Below are 14,351 nucleotides of genomic sequence, written 5' to 3' on the forward strand. Positions count from 1 at the left end.
AGACAACCCATTTTTCATTTTGTGACCCTCTGGGAAACCAAAACTAAATGTGATGAACTCTACCCACAAATTACAAGATGTTAGACTCCAGTTGAAAGACCCACATCTTTTGATCTATTTTAAAAGTGCTCCCAGTGGTCTTTTAACCCTCCTGTTATGTTAATTTGTGAGGAACAGAGATGATGTTCCTGGGTCAATTTGATGTATGAGGTATGTTAAGTGTTAAGAGTATGTTAAGTGACTCAGAGAATCAGCAAACCTTTTTTTACAGTAAGATCTTGAAGGCTAAAAACATAATATTCTATTTTCCAGTGAATTCATAGATTCAGAAATGCAATAAAAATGACTACATTCTACAAATACAGGATGAAAACAGTGTATTAGTTGGCCAAAGATGCTTCATGAAAGGAATAAATAAATAAGTATGAGAAAGAATTACTGTGAAATTGAAATGAGATAAACAGTCTGCTATGATTGTGTCATATGAGTTTGTGCAAGTTACTATATCTTGGTCTCAGATTTTGTCAAATAAATTTACCATCAAAATGCGACTTATAGTCTAGTGCGACTTATCTGTGTTTTTTTCTACTTTATAATGCATTTTTGGGCTGGTGCGACTTATACTCCGGAGCGATTTATAGTCCGGAAAATACGGTGCTTCATTAGAAATTAGTCTCTGAGTTGTTGGCACAGAGTAAGCCTGCATTGATTCATCATCATGCCTTTGTTTACACTCTCCCGCTAGCTTACAGCCCCTCACACTCCAACCTAACATTACTGATGCAACAAACTGGCGAGCAACATACGAGCTTTCCAGTTATAGAGCTTTTAGCCAGATTCAAGATCAGACGAGGAAAGCAAAGATCTATTGGATCTATGTGTCTGATCTATTTGTTTGATCTATTTGTCTGAGAGTGGATTCATCAGAATGGAGCGGATCAGGGAGCTTGAGGCCTCAGATTGTAGTTTCTACATAATATCTACAAGCTTTCTCTGGCATTTTTTTATCTGCTTCTGATTCTCATAAAATACTCATAAAAGCCATTTTGATCTATTTATAAATGTCTTCCATTGTAAGAAAAATGCTAAAAGTACATGTTAAAAACACACAAAACACAATTTTCATTGCAGTGGTTTTGTTTTTTTACATCATTTCAGAAAAACATTGAACTTTGTCATGTTGTTTGAAGCTGTTTATGGGCGTTACTCTTCAGCGTCACATCCGACATGCAGGAGGGTGTCTTGTTGCTTAACAGGGCTTTGTGGGTCATGATTAAAGGATTGTTTTTTCTTTGCCCTCTCCGTCTGCTTCATTTCAGCCTTTCCTTGATTAGGGAGCTGTGGAACACCGAATGCCGGATGGCCTCAGGCGCTCTAACTCTCACTTTCATGCATCCATTAACAACAGGGCCAATCCCTTCCATATGTACTCTCAAGGCTGGAAGATTTATCTCTGTCTTCATAGGAGCCTTTGTGTAAATTACAGCTCATGTTGGAGTTCTCGCAGTCTCTAAGGCTTAAAGGAGAAAAGTAATTACAGATTAAATCACTACTGAAGATAATTCATGTTCATTTTGAAAAACCCCTAAGGGCAAGCTCATCAGACACTATTATTCAGTCGAATTCATCAAATCTTACAATGTTCACTCCAGAAATGTATCAGGACAAGCTCATTTTAATCTAATTACATCTCAGCTCGTGTCCCTCCGCCGTCACGTGGGGTTGCGCCACTAACAAATTAGGTCTGAGACATCAAACACCTCCTGCCTTGAACACAGATGTCAGAAACAGGCAAACTCAGGTATCAGTTCAATGATTCATTGCAGCGGGCCGGCACAGCTCTGGGTGCAAAATTCACCAAACTGATGATGAAGGTGCTTGGAAATGTAAGGAAAAGAGCTGCAGGAGTTTGACATGTGTGGGAACGAAGGCTGACAGGCAGAATGCTAAACTTCCGAACGGAGGTTTGAAAAGTAAATGTGTTTGCATCGTTTCAAATGAGGAAATTATTTTTTTTTAACATTTCAGAACAGCAACATTATATAAAATATAGATCTTATGAACATCATTGGTAGCATAGTTATAGTTTTAACACTACTGAAGTACTGAAAATTAAAATGTAAATTAAAAAATGTAGTATTTAATTTATAAATATTAGTAGTATTATATGTACTAAATTGTTTTACACATAGCTATTATAGATATTATGTGGGGGTGTAAGGATGGAGCAACTTAATCAATGAATCGATTTCTATTCCTTTGATCCAACCAAATCGAACTGTCTTAGTCAAGTTGTTAACCCTTGTGCTATCCAAGGCACTTTAACATTGGGAGTTGGGTCATCTAGACCCACTAGAGAGTGCTCTGAACCTTTTTTCTTCAATGATTTGTGATCTTCACTGGTGTCCATGGATTACATGAAATCTTTCCACCTTTATCCACCTTTGTCAGTGTAGAGAGAACACGTCAATGGAAGGGTGGGGTCATCTAAGATAGAACAAGGGTTACTCGAGTTGATCTATATCTTTATAAAATCACATCAAAATTAAATCAATTAATTACATGAAATCTGGAAAATATCTTTTGGATTGAGTCATGGTAGGTTTATTTTACTGTAACGTAAAAACGACCGAAGTGATTTGACAGCGGACATCACACATGATGACAGAAAACTCATCAGTCCATCATGTGAGGAAACACTTTGAGCTTAGCATCTGATCATGTCTGCTAGAATGTTCTAATAAAGTTCCCCTTGGATTAATCAAACGTGGAAAAACAACAGGGGGCTTAAGTTTATGAAACTAAAACATGAATGGATTTGTGGATTTGACATTCATTCTTGTTTACTTGTTTGTTTGTACACATATTTAGAAGTAATTATCTTGCAAGAAACACAAGGAATGTCAAAAACTTCCCCTGCACTGGTATCAGGTTTTTATCTCTGAGTCACTCTGGTTCAAGTTTTGGCTAAAGATTTCCTGAACAGATTTTAGGTCAGTGAATCCGGTCGTTCAAAACGAACCAAAATCGACTGTGAATCGTGTCGGCAACCACAAATTATTTTATGAATCAAAATGGTCACACCAGTACATATTAGATAATCATATACAAGTTATCATATTAATCTTTTGAATGAAGTAAAAAGGAATAAAGTTAATCCTGTGCACTGAATTCTGACATTTTAACCTCTATATTTAGTGTATTTATTTTTTTTGCTCATGTTCAACATTTATTGGTTTAGAGCAGGAGTCTGCAACCATTAATGCCAAAAGAGCCATCTATATCAGTTTTTCACGGACCAAAACCTAACAAGAGCTGCACGCTCAATGTTTGGAAAAATACATTTTATCTATCTTTATGTGTTTGAGTTATTTATGTGTGTTATGTGGTTTTGCTGTTGAAAAACTATCTTAAAATGATTTTCCCTGTAAGATCAGGATTCTAATAAGTAAAAATGCAACAACTACAGGATACAGGTGAACTCATTTGATGTAATCAAATGTTAATGATGGTAAGTGCAAACATAATCACATGAGAAGGGATTTTTTTTTTTTTGCTGCAATGCATCTAACTTTGTGCCAGATCAGCAAAATCTCTGCAGCATGACCCAGACTTTCAACTTCACCTCCTCTCCACTGAGTGCGGTACAATACTCTCTTGTGGTCCGCCTCTCAATAATACATTTTTGTCTACTAGCCTTTTCTCTTTAATGGTGCAGCAGTCAGCATATCTGACTTGCTCATCTTGCTCGGGGACACTTCAAAACGTGGATCAGCTGGGAACTGAACCACTGATCTTGTGACAGACAATCTACCACCTGAGCAGCAGCAGCCGGGATTGATCCTCCACTTAAAGAGGGACGCGAGCTTTCTGCTCACGCGCAAAACCACAACTTTAAAGCCAGAAAGCCGTCTTTGTTGTCGCTCTGCTGAGCTCCGTTTCCATCCCACAGCTTAATTTTTTCATCGCTGAGATGCTGCTTCACTCAAAGTGATTCTGTTGGCGGAAAACGCTTAATATTCAGGAGTTGAAGTGACTTTTTTTTCTTCCTTTTTAGTAGCAAAACACAGCTTTGATCAGGAATTGGCTCCACTATACTTTCCCTTGAACTGGAGAAGATGATGAATCTGTTTAGTCGTATGCATGTTTGCGCTGCCCTCAAGTGGCCAAAAGGCAGTTATTACTCAAGCTTCAAAGGCTGCAATGATGACTAACTTCTTGAGAAAGCTGAGATGCTGTGGGATTGTTTTAGAAGCAAACGCTTAAGAGTGTTGGTTACCATCAAACTAATTATCATTTTGTTTGAACCCTTTAACTACGGTGGCCCTGAAGTGCTGATTGGATTATGACAATAGATTGTTGACGCTTGCGGGTTTTTTTTTTTAAATGCGTCTTTAATATCTGCAAACAAGTTTCATGATTAGTACTGAGCCTATCCAGTATCGCTTCATCCTAAAAAACTCTCAGTTGAAACGATGGACGAACACCATCATCCAATCAGTGATGTCCTACAGTAACTTTTCCTGTTTCCATAAAAAAGAAAAAGAAACCTTTTGGTGAAGAAAAGTAATTTCCAGAAATCAAAATGAAAATTTATAATACGTCTTTGCGTTGAGTGATTTGTTGGTGGGATTTGGACTTCAGGGCCACTGTATTTAAGGGACGAACATCATGCAAAATCAGCGTTTTGAGTTTTTAATTGTATTATAATGTTATTTTCTTACAAAAAAATAAATTATTTTGATCCATTCACGCATTTCTCTAAACACCTGCGCTCTGAGCACCAGCACCTTCCTAACCACGAAAACGTAACGTAAAATGTGAGAACAACCCCTTCCAGGAAGTGTCTGTGCAGCTAGCTCCGCCCCCAGGCAAACACCCACACACACAGCCATTTCTGCATAGCTAGCATTTCCTTTTATCCCTTGTGCTATCTTAGATGACCCCACCCTTACATTGACGTGTTCTCCCTACCATGATAAAGGTGTAAAGATTTCATGTAATCCATGGACACCAGTGAAGATCACAAATCATTGAAGAAAAAAGGTTCAGCGCACTGTCTAGTGGGTCTAGATGACCCATCTCCCAATGTTAAAGTGCCTAGGATAGCACAAGGGTTACATGCACAATATGCACATCCATCTTCGCAAAAGTTTGGATGTTGTTTGTTTTCATGGGTGAAACACAGACGTGCTGCCGAAGCCGACTCGAGGATGATGTCATGAAATAGGCGGCACCCACACGGAGTGAAAGGCGGAGCCTCAGAGATGGAGCTGTCTTACTTCCAGGTTGGAAAAGGGTTTTAAAAAAAAACTGATATTTCATTTTAAAAAATCGTTCTTCAGTGTGCCAAATATAATAAAATTATCATATACATAGATTACTGGTTTACTCTGAAAGTTTAAAAAGTAAGCAAGTAAAAAAAGTAAAGTAGGCTCATTTTAACTTTATTTAACTCCTTCACAAACATTTGAAAGTACAGTACATATCACTCATTGAGGTTCCTGACCATGGTAGTCTTTAAACAACCCATCAATCCTTTATATTTTATGGAAAGTCATTGTAATATTTTTGACAGATTTGTGAGCACTGTGTACCACAGGAAATATTTCGGAAGTCAGTAAGCAGAATTCATACCTGATTATAAGGCATATTTTCAATTCTTGAGCAAATTCAAGGATTTCAGGTTCAAAAGATACCATAAGAGTCACTTAATAAGCTCTGATTTCATTTTAGTTCATTATATTTGTGAATTTTTGGCTAGAATGCACCACAAACTGTTTTTATTTTTTAAATAACAGCTGACATTCCTACCCACTACTACATTTGCTGCATTGAGATGATCGAATGTAAAGCCAGGTGTCTTTTATTTTGAAAGGGAGTTGTGAATCTCTGTCAAAAGTTATTTTTAAAATAATGCTATTTTTTTATGCCTAAAAAACAACTGTTCCTTTATATTTATCATAATGCTTACATAAATAGAAATCAGTGTCTTATTTTTCTAAAAGGTGACGTCTGACTTTGGAGCTAAATTACTTGGTTGTTGGTGAGAAATCGACCTAAACGGCTCTGTAATCCTTGTGCTATCCTAGGCACTTTACTATTGGGAGTTGGGTCATCTAGACCCACTAGACAGTGCTCTGAAGCTTTTCTTGTTCAATGATTTGTGATCTTCACTGGTGTCCATGGATTATATGAAATCTTTCCACCTTTATCCACCTTTGTCATGGTAGGGAGAACACGTCAATGTAAGGGTGGGGTCATCTAAGATAGCACAAGTGTTAAGGGCGGCAGATCATAATTAGAAATACTGCATATGATATTAAGGGGATTGTTTATTGGAAACAGAAAAATCTTGATTTGGATTTTGTCTTGGAGTATATTGCAGTAAATGATTCAGAAGAGGTGGCTGGTTAGTTTTCCCTGAGGCGGGATGAGCACAAACAAAACACTAAAAGAGACTTTGCGAGTGTTTAAGGATCTGTCTCGTCTCTCAGTGAAGCATAGCTCCAAATAAATAAATAAACACGGTAATAAAGACATTTGCAGAGCTAAATGGGGGGGGGGGGGTACGGTTAAGGTGATTTGAGTGTTCACCAAAAACACTCAGTTCTCCAACAGAACTGCAAATCGAAACAACTATCGAACCACCTGCTTTATTTATTGGAGTAAAACTCCAGAATATAGAGACATAAATCCTGTTTTCTGGCATTTCTGAGGTCTGATGTAGAAAATGAAAAACGTTTTGATGGGGCGGCATCATGAGCACCAACAGAAGTTCACAAGTTTAATCGGGATATGAGAGCATTTGAGTGCATTCGCAGAGTCAAAACACATATTTCATGTCTATGAATAAACCTCAGGGGAAAAAGATGCTCGCACACGCGTGCACTGATGCCAGATTCATCAGCATTGCAGGTCATGTTCAAAAAGAACCAAAGAAAACCAAAGTCAGAGCGAAAACTAAAACCATTTACTGCATGTATTGTGACAATCAACACATATAAATAAAATGTAACGTATTTATTATGTTTTATGCTTTAATTAATTTCCCAATCAGTGTTTGTTTAGATATTGTACGTAAGGAAATATTGTTGCTTCTATATGATTTGATGATGAGAGAAAACAAACAAAAATAAAAACATAAAATATCTGAGCTTAATAGTGAAATAAAAATATATTTTTCATTTGGCAACACCAACATTTAAAGGGTTAATAATAATACCGATGAAGATAATAAAGTTGGACTTTTCATGTCAATTTTCCAAGAAATCACTTTTTTATTTATAAATTCAAAACAACCGATTTCACTAAATTAACTAGTGAATAGAATTATCTAACATTTAGTTAAAATCCATACACACAAAAAAGGAGAGAAAAAAATCAGTAGAAATAAAATTATTTTATAACAAAAATCCAATTAAAAAGTAAGTGTTTGAATAAACATTTAGTTGGTTTTGGTTTCCGTTTTTAGCTGTTAACATTTCTAAGCGTGGTCAAAACCTTTAAACATTAACCTGTTGGAAGAGCTGCAGTTTTTTCATCATCACTTCAACTATTATGTTGCAGAAATGTGTTGGTTTTACTGGATCACAGATCAGATCCAGTGTTTTTTCAGTGAATCATCTTTTCCTCTTTTCTCTATGATGGAGAGGCGGAGTTACGGGGGGGGGGGGGTAGCTTCAGGCCCCCATATCAAAGGTTCTAGCTCCGCCTCTGCTGCGATGTGAATGATGCCTGTTTTTGCTGCAGTTGCAGTTTGGTGGCGGTGAATGCCTGCATGGATGTCGCCTCGCTGCACGCATGACGGAACACTCAAATGGAACACGTGTCCATTTTCTTGAGAGGATATGGAACAAAATGACGATGGCGTGTGAATTCATCTAATAGCTTCAAGGTTAGATCAAATTCAAGGACCATTTTTAAGGTTTTGCACATATATTATACACAAAGTTAAAATTGAACCTAACGCCCGTGCTGTGTTTTATTTTGGAAATTAAAGCATGAAATTGATTTTATTAACTTATAGTGCTGTTCTCTTTGAACAAAAGCTTGTAAAGATTTATTGGAACAATAAGGTTTTTTTTGTAAAACACAACTAAAAAACTTTTATTTTCAATTAAAATCAGTGTAATGAACTTTAATATGGTTGATAAAATACCCAACCATCCATTCATCCATCCATAAATCCATCCAGAGCTACGCATGACTAAACATTTTTAAATCTTAACTTAACACATAAGGTTGTAGAATGGCTTTTACTCTGTAGTTGGTTGCAAATTATGTTTGTTTCATCTGCTTTTTATTATACTTTTGTGCAGGGGCGGAGCTACAAGGGGCATCAACAAGCCTTGCCTCCTAATTTAGCTAGATCTGTCAATATAAACAATTTTACATCCAAGAGGGAAATTCTGACACTAAAAAAGATAAGCGGAAGATATCTGATGCGTCCATCACTACTGTGGGTCAGGAGCGCGGGACAGAGCAGACACGGAGCAGTGTGACGGTCTACACGTGGGGGTGGAGATGCAAGCACGCTGCTGAAGTGTACCATGTGTTCCATGCCCCTCCGGCCCCAAGGCCACAGGGCAGGCGCTCTCAGCCTCCTTATTTTGGAGTCAGTGTTAGCATCAATACTGACAAAGATTAAGAAATCATCAAAAAAAAGCTTCTTTAAGCATTGCAAAAAGGACAAAAGCAAGATATTAATATCACCCCAGCCAAAATAACTACTATTTTGATGTTAATAATAATAAAACTGTTTGAAATAAATATTTTTTATCATTAAGTTCTAATGGCCTTCCACTCTTCTGTTCTCATTTTAGCCATATAAATGTTCGAGCACCACCTCTGCTTTATGTATTTTATTCCCCTTTGTGTTTTAATACTCTTGTTTTGAATATTCGAAGTATTTTTCTTCATATAATGTGTTAATCTACTAATGCTATATAATTAAAGTCCATTCATCCGACTCTTTCTTTGTCCCCTCAGTCACTTTTACTAAGAGATGATTTTTTTCTGCTGTCTCCCATCTTCACCACGTCTTGTATTACCAGAATGTCCTCTTCTTTTTTTTCTTCATTGTCTCAGACGTACAGACATGTTGGAACACCATGCAGCGTGGGGTTGGGGCTTTAGCACCTTATGCTTTCATGTTCACGCTCAGTCTCGTCAGGAAAAAAACCAGGGCAGAGTGCGAGTGTTTCGGTTTCACCTCGTCCTCACGCTCGGAGCCTTTGGGGGACATCAGACAGTGACACTGCGTTGAAAGGTCAGCAGCGCAGCAACACTCATAGCTGCACTCCATCGCAGGAGGCGGGGCCTGAACCCTAGCAAGGCTTTCTCATTGATACGAAAACCCCGCCCCAATTGTTCTAATGAACAGGTGAATCATTTGGCTAAGGCTTGACAAACATCGAACAACCAGCACAGTCTAACAGCCTTTTTTTTTATTTTCTGTGTAAGCTCAAATGCAAACTTAGATTTAATTAGTCAGAGCTGAAAAACCCCCAATTAAATTGAGGATTATAGATCCAAAACAGATATTGGGACTTTGAAATAAACAATCACAGACTCTGTGTAAGTGAAACAGCCGCGTCCTTTTCTATTTTCATAATCAGAAGTGAACATCTTGATGCACAGTGCAGCAGGGCTTCATGCAGCATCATCAGGGCAGCAGGAGACAAGTTACATTTAAGAATCCAGAATTAGCAGCAAAGATGCAAAGGAGAGACAGATTGATTGGAAGAACACAGAATAAATGAATAGAAAGGATTAAAATAAATGACTTTTTCTCTTAAATCAGCAGCTTAGATGCAATAAGTTAGTTAAAGCTCAGCTTTTGTTACATGAAAACAATCAAAACTATTGTTTTTGGACAATTTTAGAAAAAAAATGCTATAACAAGAGGGCAAATAAAATTTGGTAGATTGTGAGAAACTGATTCGTTTTTTGAATTCCGGAATAACTGCCTCAATAAAAACAAAAATAACCCCTTGATGGCTATCGATGCAAATATTTAATTTGATATTTTATTTTCGAACACAAAATTAAATAGTTAGACATCACTAACAGACAAAACACTAAAGGGCTCGAAAAAGCTCAAACATATGCATCCAACCACATCTGCTCCAAACTTACCTTAATATACTTGAAAGCAAAACTACTTACTACTCTCAGTAGTAAGGGTGTGGACTTCCAACAAGCTCATTCCTGATTGGCAACAGTAGTTTCTATAGAAACATTGACTAAGAACAACACTGTCCAATCACTGTTGACTGGCTCCAAATTGCGGAAAAATGGCGACTGAATTGGCTTCATTTAGCTGGAACCAGAGGTAGGGCCTTTTCTATGGGTGACGTCACACCCACTTTGTCCAGAGATTATTACAGTGTATGTTAGCTACGTGTGAACAGGACAGTATTGAACAAAGAAGCCCGAAATGCGCAGTTACATGTGTGTACATGAACTTTTTAATAGAAAGGGGGCTTGAACGTGCCTTCCTAAGATTGGTGTGAATGTAGCTTCAAGAAAATTAGAAAATTTGTCTTGTGTTTTTCTTAACCCTTGTGCTATCTTAGATGACCCCACCCTTACATTGACGTGTTCTCCCTACCATGACAAAGGTGGATAAAGGTGGAAAGATTTCATGTAATCCATGGACACCAGTGAAGATCACAAATCATTGAAGAAAAAAGGTTCAGCGCACTGTCTAGTGGGTCTAGATGACCCCACTCCCAATGTTAAAGTGCCTAGGACAGTACAAGGGTTACAAGAAGAAAAATCCTCTAAAGAAAGTTTTTAAATAGTAAAATAATCTTGGTTTCAGAAAATAGGGACTTAGTGTTTTCTTAAATAATTAATCTGCCAAATATTAATATTGGCAGATTTTTTGCATATTTAAAGAATTTCTTTTTTTATTTCAAGAATTTTTTAAAGCTTATTTCTGTTTTTGCAGAGCAATTTTTTTTTTAGATTTTGTTTTTAGTTTAAAGCTACCTCCTAGAGGCTTTTATTTAGTTTTAGTTTTGTCTTTTTGTCAGTTTGGCCTTGACTTTGCGACAAAAGAAGGAAAATATTTGAGAACAATGTTGTATTCTTCTTTCAGGAGGAAATTTGCAGCAACAAGAACACACAACTTGCACAGAAAAGGAAAACAAAACATAAAACCCACAATGTGCGTGTTCTTTTATTTTCCTCATGCCAGAGAAATGTGAGCATCTGTTGTGGCTGCAGAGCTTTTCCCTCCATGTTAGACTGTTGAAGCACATTTCTGTAGCAACAAGTCATTCATCAGTTTTGAAGCCTGTAATGGAAACAAAGCTACACGGCTTGTAGGCTGTGTGCTGCTTTGAATGACACACAACATGTCAGCGTGACGTAACGAAAAGCAATAATAACAAACATCATTCGCTTTCTTCTGTTCCCTTTGAGGCTGTCACGCCGTGGCGGCTGCAGAGCTCCGCCTCTAGGAGGACTTTTTCCACGCCTTGCACAGGATCTTCTGGAAAGCGTGCCGGAAGTCGCGGTTAAATATGGTGTAGATGGCCGGGTTCAGGGAGCTGTTACAGTAACCGATCCAAAAGAAGAATTTGAAAAGCGGGTCAGGGATCCTGCAGGAGTCCCTGCACACGCCGTACAGGCTGTAGCTGAAGAAGAAGGGGAACCAGCACATGACAAACACTCCCATGACAACCGCCAGGACGAACGTAAATCTCTTTTCTCTGGCTTGGGAAACTTTCTTTCTGGCGAAGGAGCTGCGGCGGCGTTTCCTCCTGGAGGCAAACAGATCCATAGACTTGTTGCTGACTCTGGAGATGTGGGCGGAGTGTTTGGAGAAGGAGCTCTTCCTCGCCTTCCTTGCTCTCTGGGAGTCCTGCCTCTGCGGGTTGTGACCTTTGCCCTCTGAGGAGGAGCTCTCCTCCACGTCAACCTCTTGGGTCTGTGGGCCTGTGGTGACCGTGCGCTGGCTGGGCGTAGGCGGGCAGTGACAGTGACCGTTCTCCGCCTCCCCGTGGAGGGGAGAGGAGACTTTGCTCAGTCCGTTTTCAGTCTGCGTGACGCCATCCGGCTTGGGCTTCTTTTCCGACATGCTCCTGGTTCTGGTTTTGGCCACCTGGTATATCCTGATGTACACCAGGATCATGATGAGGCAGGGCGCGAAGAAGGAGGCAATGCTGGAGGAGAGGATGTACCAAGTCTCATCATTGAGCTCACACTGAGGCTGCGAGCTGATGTCATTGTTCCTGTCAATGGACACCAGAGGAGGAGAAGAGATGAAGGCAGACACGAGCCACACGATGAGAATGGTGCACTTGATGCGCCTGGGGGTCCGCTTCAGGTTATACTCCACAGCCTGCGTGACGGACCAGTACCGGTCCAGGCTGATTGCGCACAGATGGACGATGGAGGAGGTGCAGAACAGAACATCCAAAGCCAGATAGATGCCGCACCAAACTTTCCCGAAATACCAGTAGCCCATGAGTTCGTTGGCCAGGGAAAAGGGCATCACCAGAGTGGCGACCAGGATGTCCGCGGTGGCCAGAGACACCAGGAAAAGGTTCTGGGGGGCTTTCAGCGCCCGGCTCGTTAACACGGCGATCACCACCAGAATATTCCCCACAACCGTGAAAAGAATGAGAAAACTTACGAGGGCGGCGATCCCAGCGACCGCCGCCAAAGAATATCCGCCATCCAGGCTCCAGGAGGAGTTCAGATGGATCACCGTGAAGGCGTCCATCCCGCTGGCGTTAAACGAATCCATGCCGTCCGCGCGCGTGCGCAAGCGAGCGTGCGACCGCGCTCTCTGGAGCACAGAAAGGTGCCAAGAAAATCAGTCCGTCAGTGACGCCCCCCCCCCCCCCCCCCCCTCACATCTTTAACCAGAATCTGTCCATGACCCTCTGAGGACGCTGCGTCCGCGCGCAGCTCTCTCGATGCGCCCTCGCGCATAAATGATGCCCCGCGCGCCTGTCCTTACAAAACTCCCCAACTGCCGCCCCTCCCCTGTCACAGAGCGTCCTTTTCATTTAGTGCAAGTGTGACAACTCAGGCCGCAATGCAAAATCACTGAAAACATCTCCATATAAAACAACAATTTTGCAAGTTAAAAATCGACTGTCCGTCCTGTGGCTGTAGAAAGAAAAAAAGAGAGAAACAGAGCCGAGGAAGGAGAGAAAGTGAAGTTTCTATTTTATTCTAATGGCTTTCCAGCAAATGGTGCTGTGCGCTCGTGAGCAGAGAGCCAAGGCTGCTCCTGCACACGCGCAGACCTCTGCGAAAATCAAGCCGCACGAGATGGATTGAATTTTTTTGGCTGCATGATGCTTATCTATTTCTCCCTCCCTCCCTCTTTCCCTCCCTCCCTCACCCACCCTTCACCACCACAACCTTTTTCTAGCTCACCTTTCACACATCCACACGCACCTCTCATGGTTATTGCATGCGCACGCACGTTAGGGTGGAGATAAGGGCTGGACTCCAACATCTGGCGGTGCTGCTGGAGGGTCTACAGCATCTGTCTTAACAGGCTGGAGGGCTCATCAGCTTTTAGTGCTTGTTTGTGTCAGAGTTTTAATGGATTATGTGTGTTTTGAAGTATTTTTGGATAGAAAATTTTGATTATCTTTTTACAGAGGTTTTGTTCATTAGTCCTTCAAAACTGTCAGACTTCTTAATATTTTATTACCATTGAGTTATACGAACATATTTTGACATGAGAATGAATATTAATTTTTTGGTTTTCTTGGCAACAGAAGTTTTTGGTTAACCAAGCCCACATTCCATACATCTTCATGTGTGGGTGATATTGTTTCGTTCATCTTGAGCCAGAGATTTATGTATTCAATTTTCACAATATTCCCGTGAAAAGTGTGCGGGCAGCAGGGGAAGGCCACTTTTGAAAACTCACCACACTAATTGCATTCAAAATCAAAAAACTTTATTTCCAAAAAAACTTTCCTCAATGGGTGAGGAGGCAGTAGACGGAAATCCCCAGAACAAGCTGGGCCTATGAGAATTTTTTTTTGTGGAAAATGTAAGAAAGAGGTATTTCTCCAGGTCAAAGGCCAATGAAAAGGTCAACGAAAATTCGGTTGTGGTTGTTGACTTGTATGAAATTTTGAGCTGATCGCTCAAGCAAAAAATATCTTTCCATGTTGTGGGAAAATGTGAAATTTTAACTGGTAATAGAAAAAAGATAGAATTAGGATTTTGTCTTCAATTTGGTTTATGCATGTTCTATTCAACAGTCAAAAGGTGAGAAGAAGACACCTACTAACCTCACCTGACAGCTCGAACAGAGGCGACTCCTGGGGGCGGGCAGGGGAAGTTTTGCCCCCATCAGAACATGC

General features: G+C 39.9%; 1 protein-coding gene across 1 annotated transcript; it reads right to left on the reverse strand.

Moving 5' to 3' along the window:
- Positions 1–9,580: 9,580 nt before the first annotated feature.
- On the reverse strand, positions 9,581–12,867 carry LOC101161340 (alpha-2 adrenergic receptor-like). The gene has a single exon (XM_004079806.5). The coding sequence runs from the start codon at positions 12,761–12,763 to the stop codon at positions 11,468–11,470; it is 1,296 nt and encodes a 431-aa protein (XP_004079854.1). The 5' UTR covers positions 12,764–12,867; the 3' UTR covers positions 9,581–11,467.
- Positions 12,868–14,351: the final 1,484 nt, after the last annotated feature.

This window comes from Oryzias latipes, chromosome 18 (assembly GCF_053564925.1).
Source record: "Oryzias latipes strain Hd-rR chromosome 18, Olatipes_Hd-rR_3.1".
Classification (NCBI taxonomy): domain Eukaryota; kingdom Metazoa; phylum Chordata; class Actinopteri; order Beloniformes; family Adrianichthyidae; genus Oryzias; species Oryzias latipes.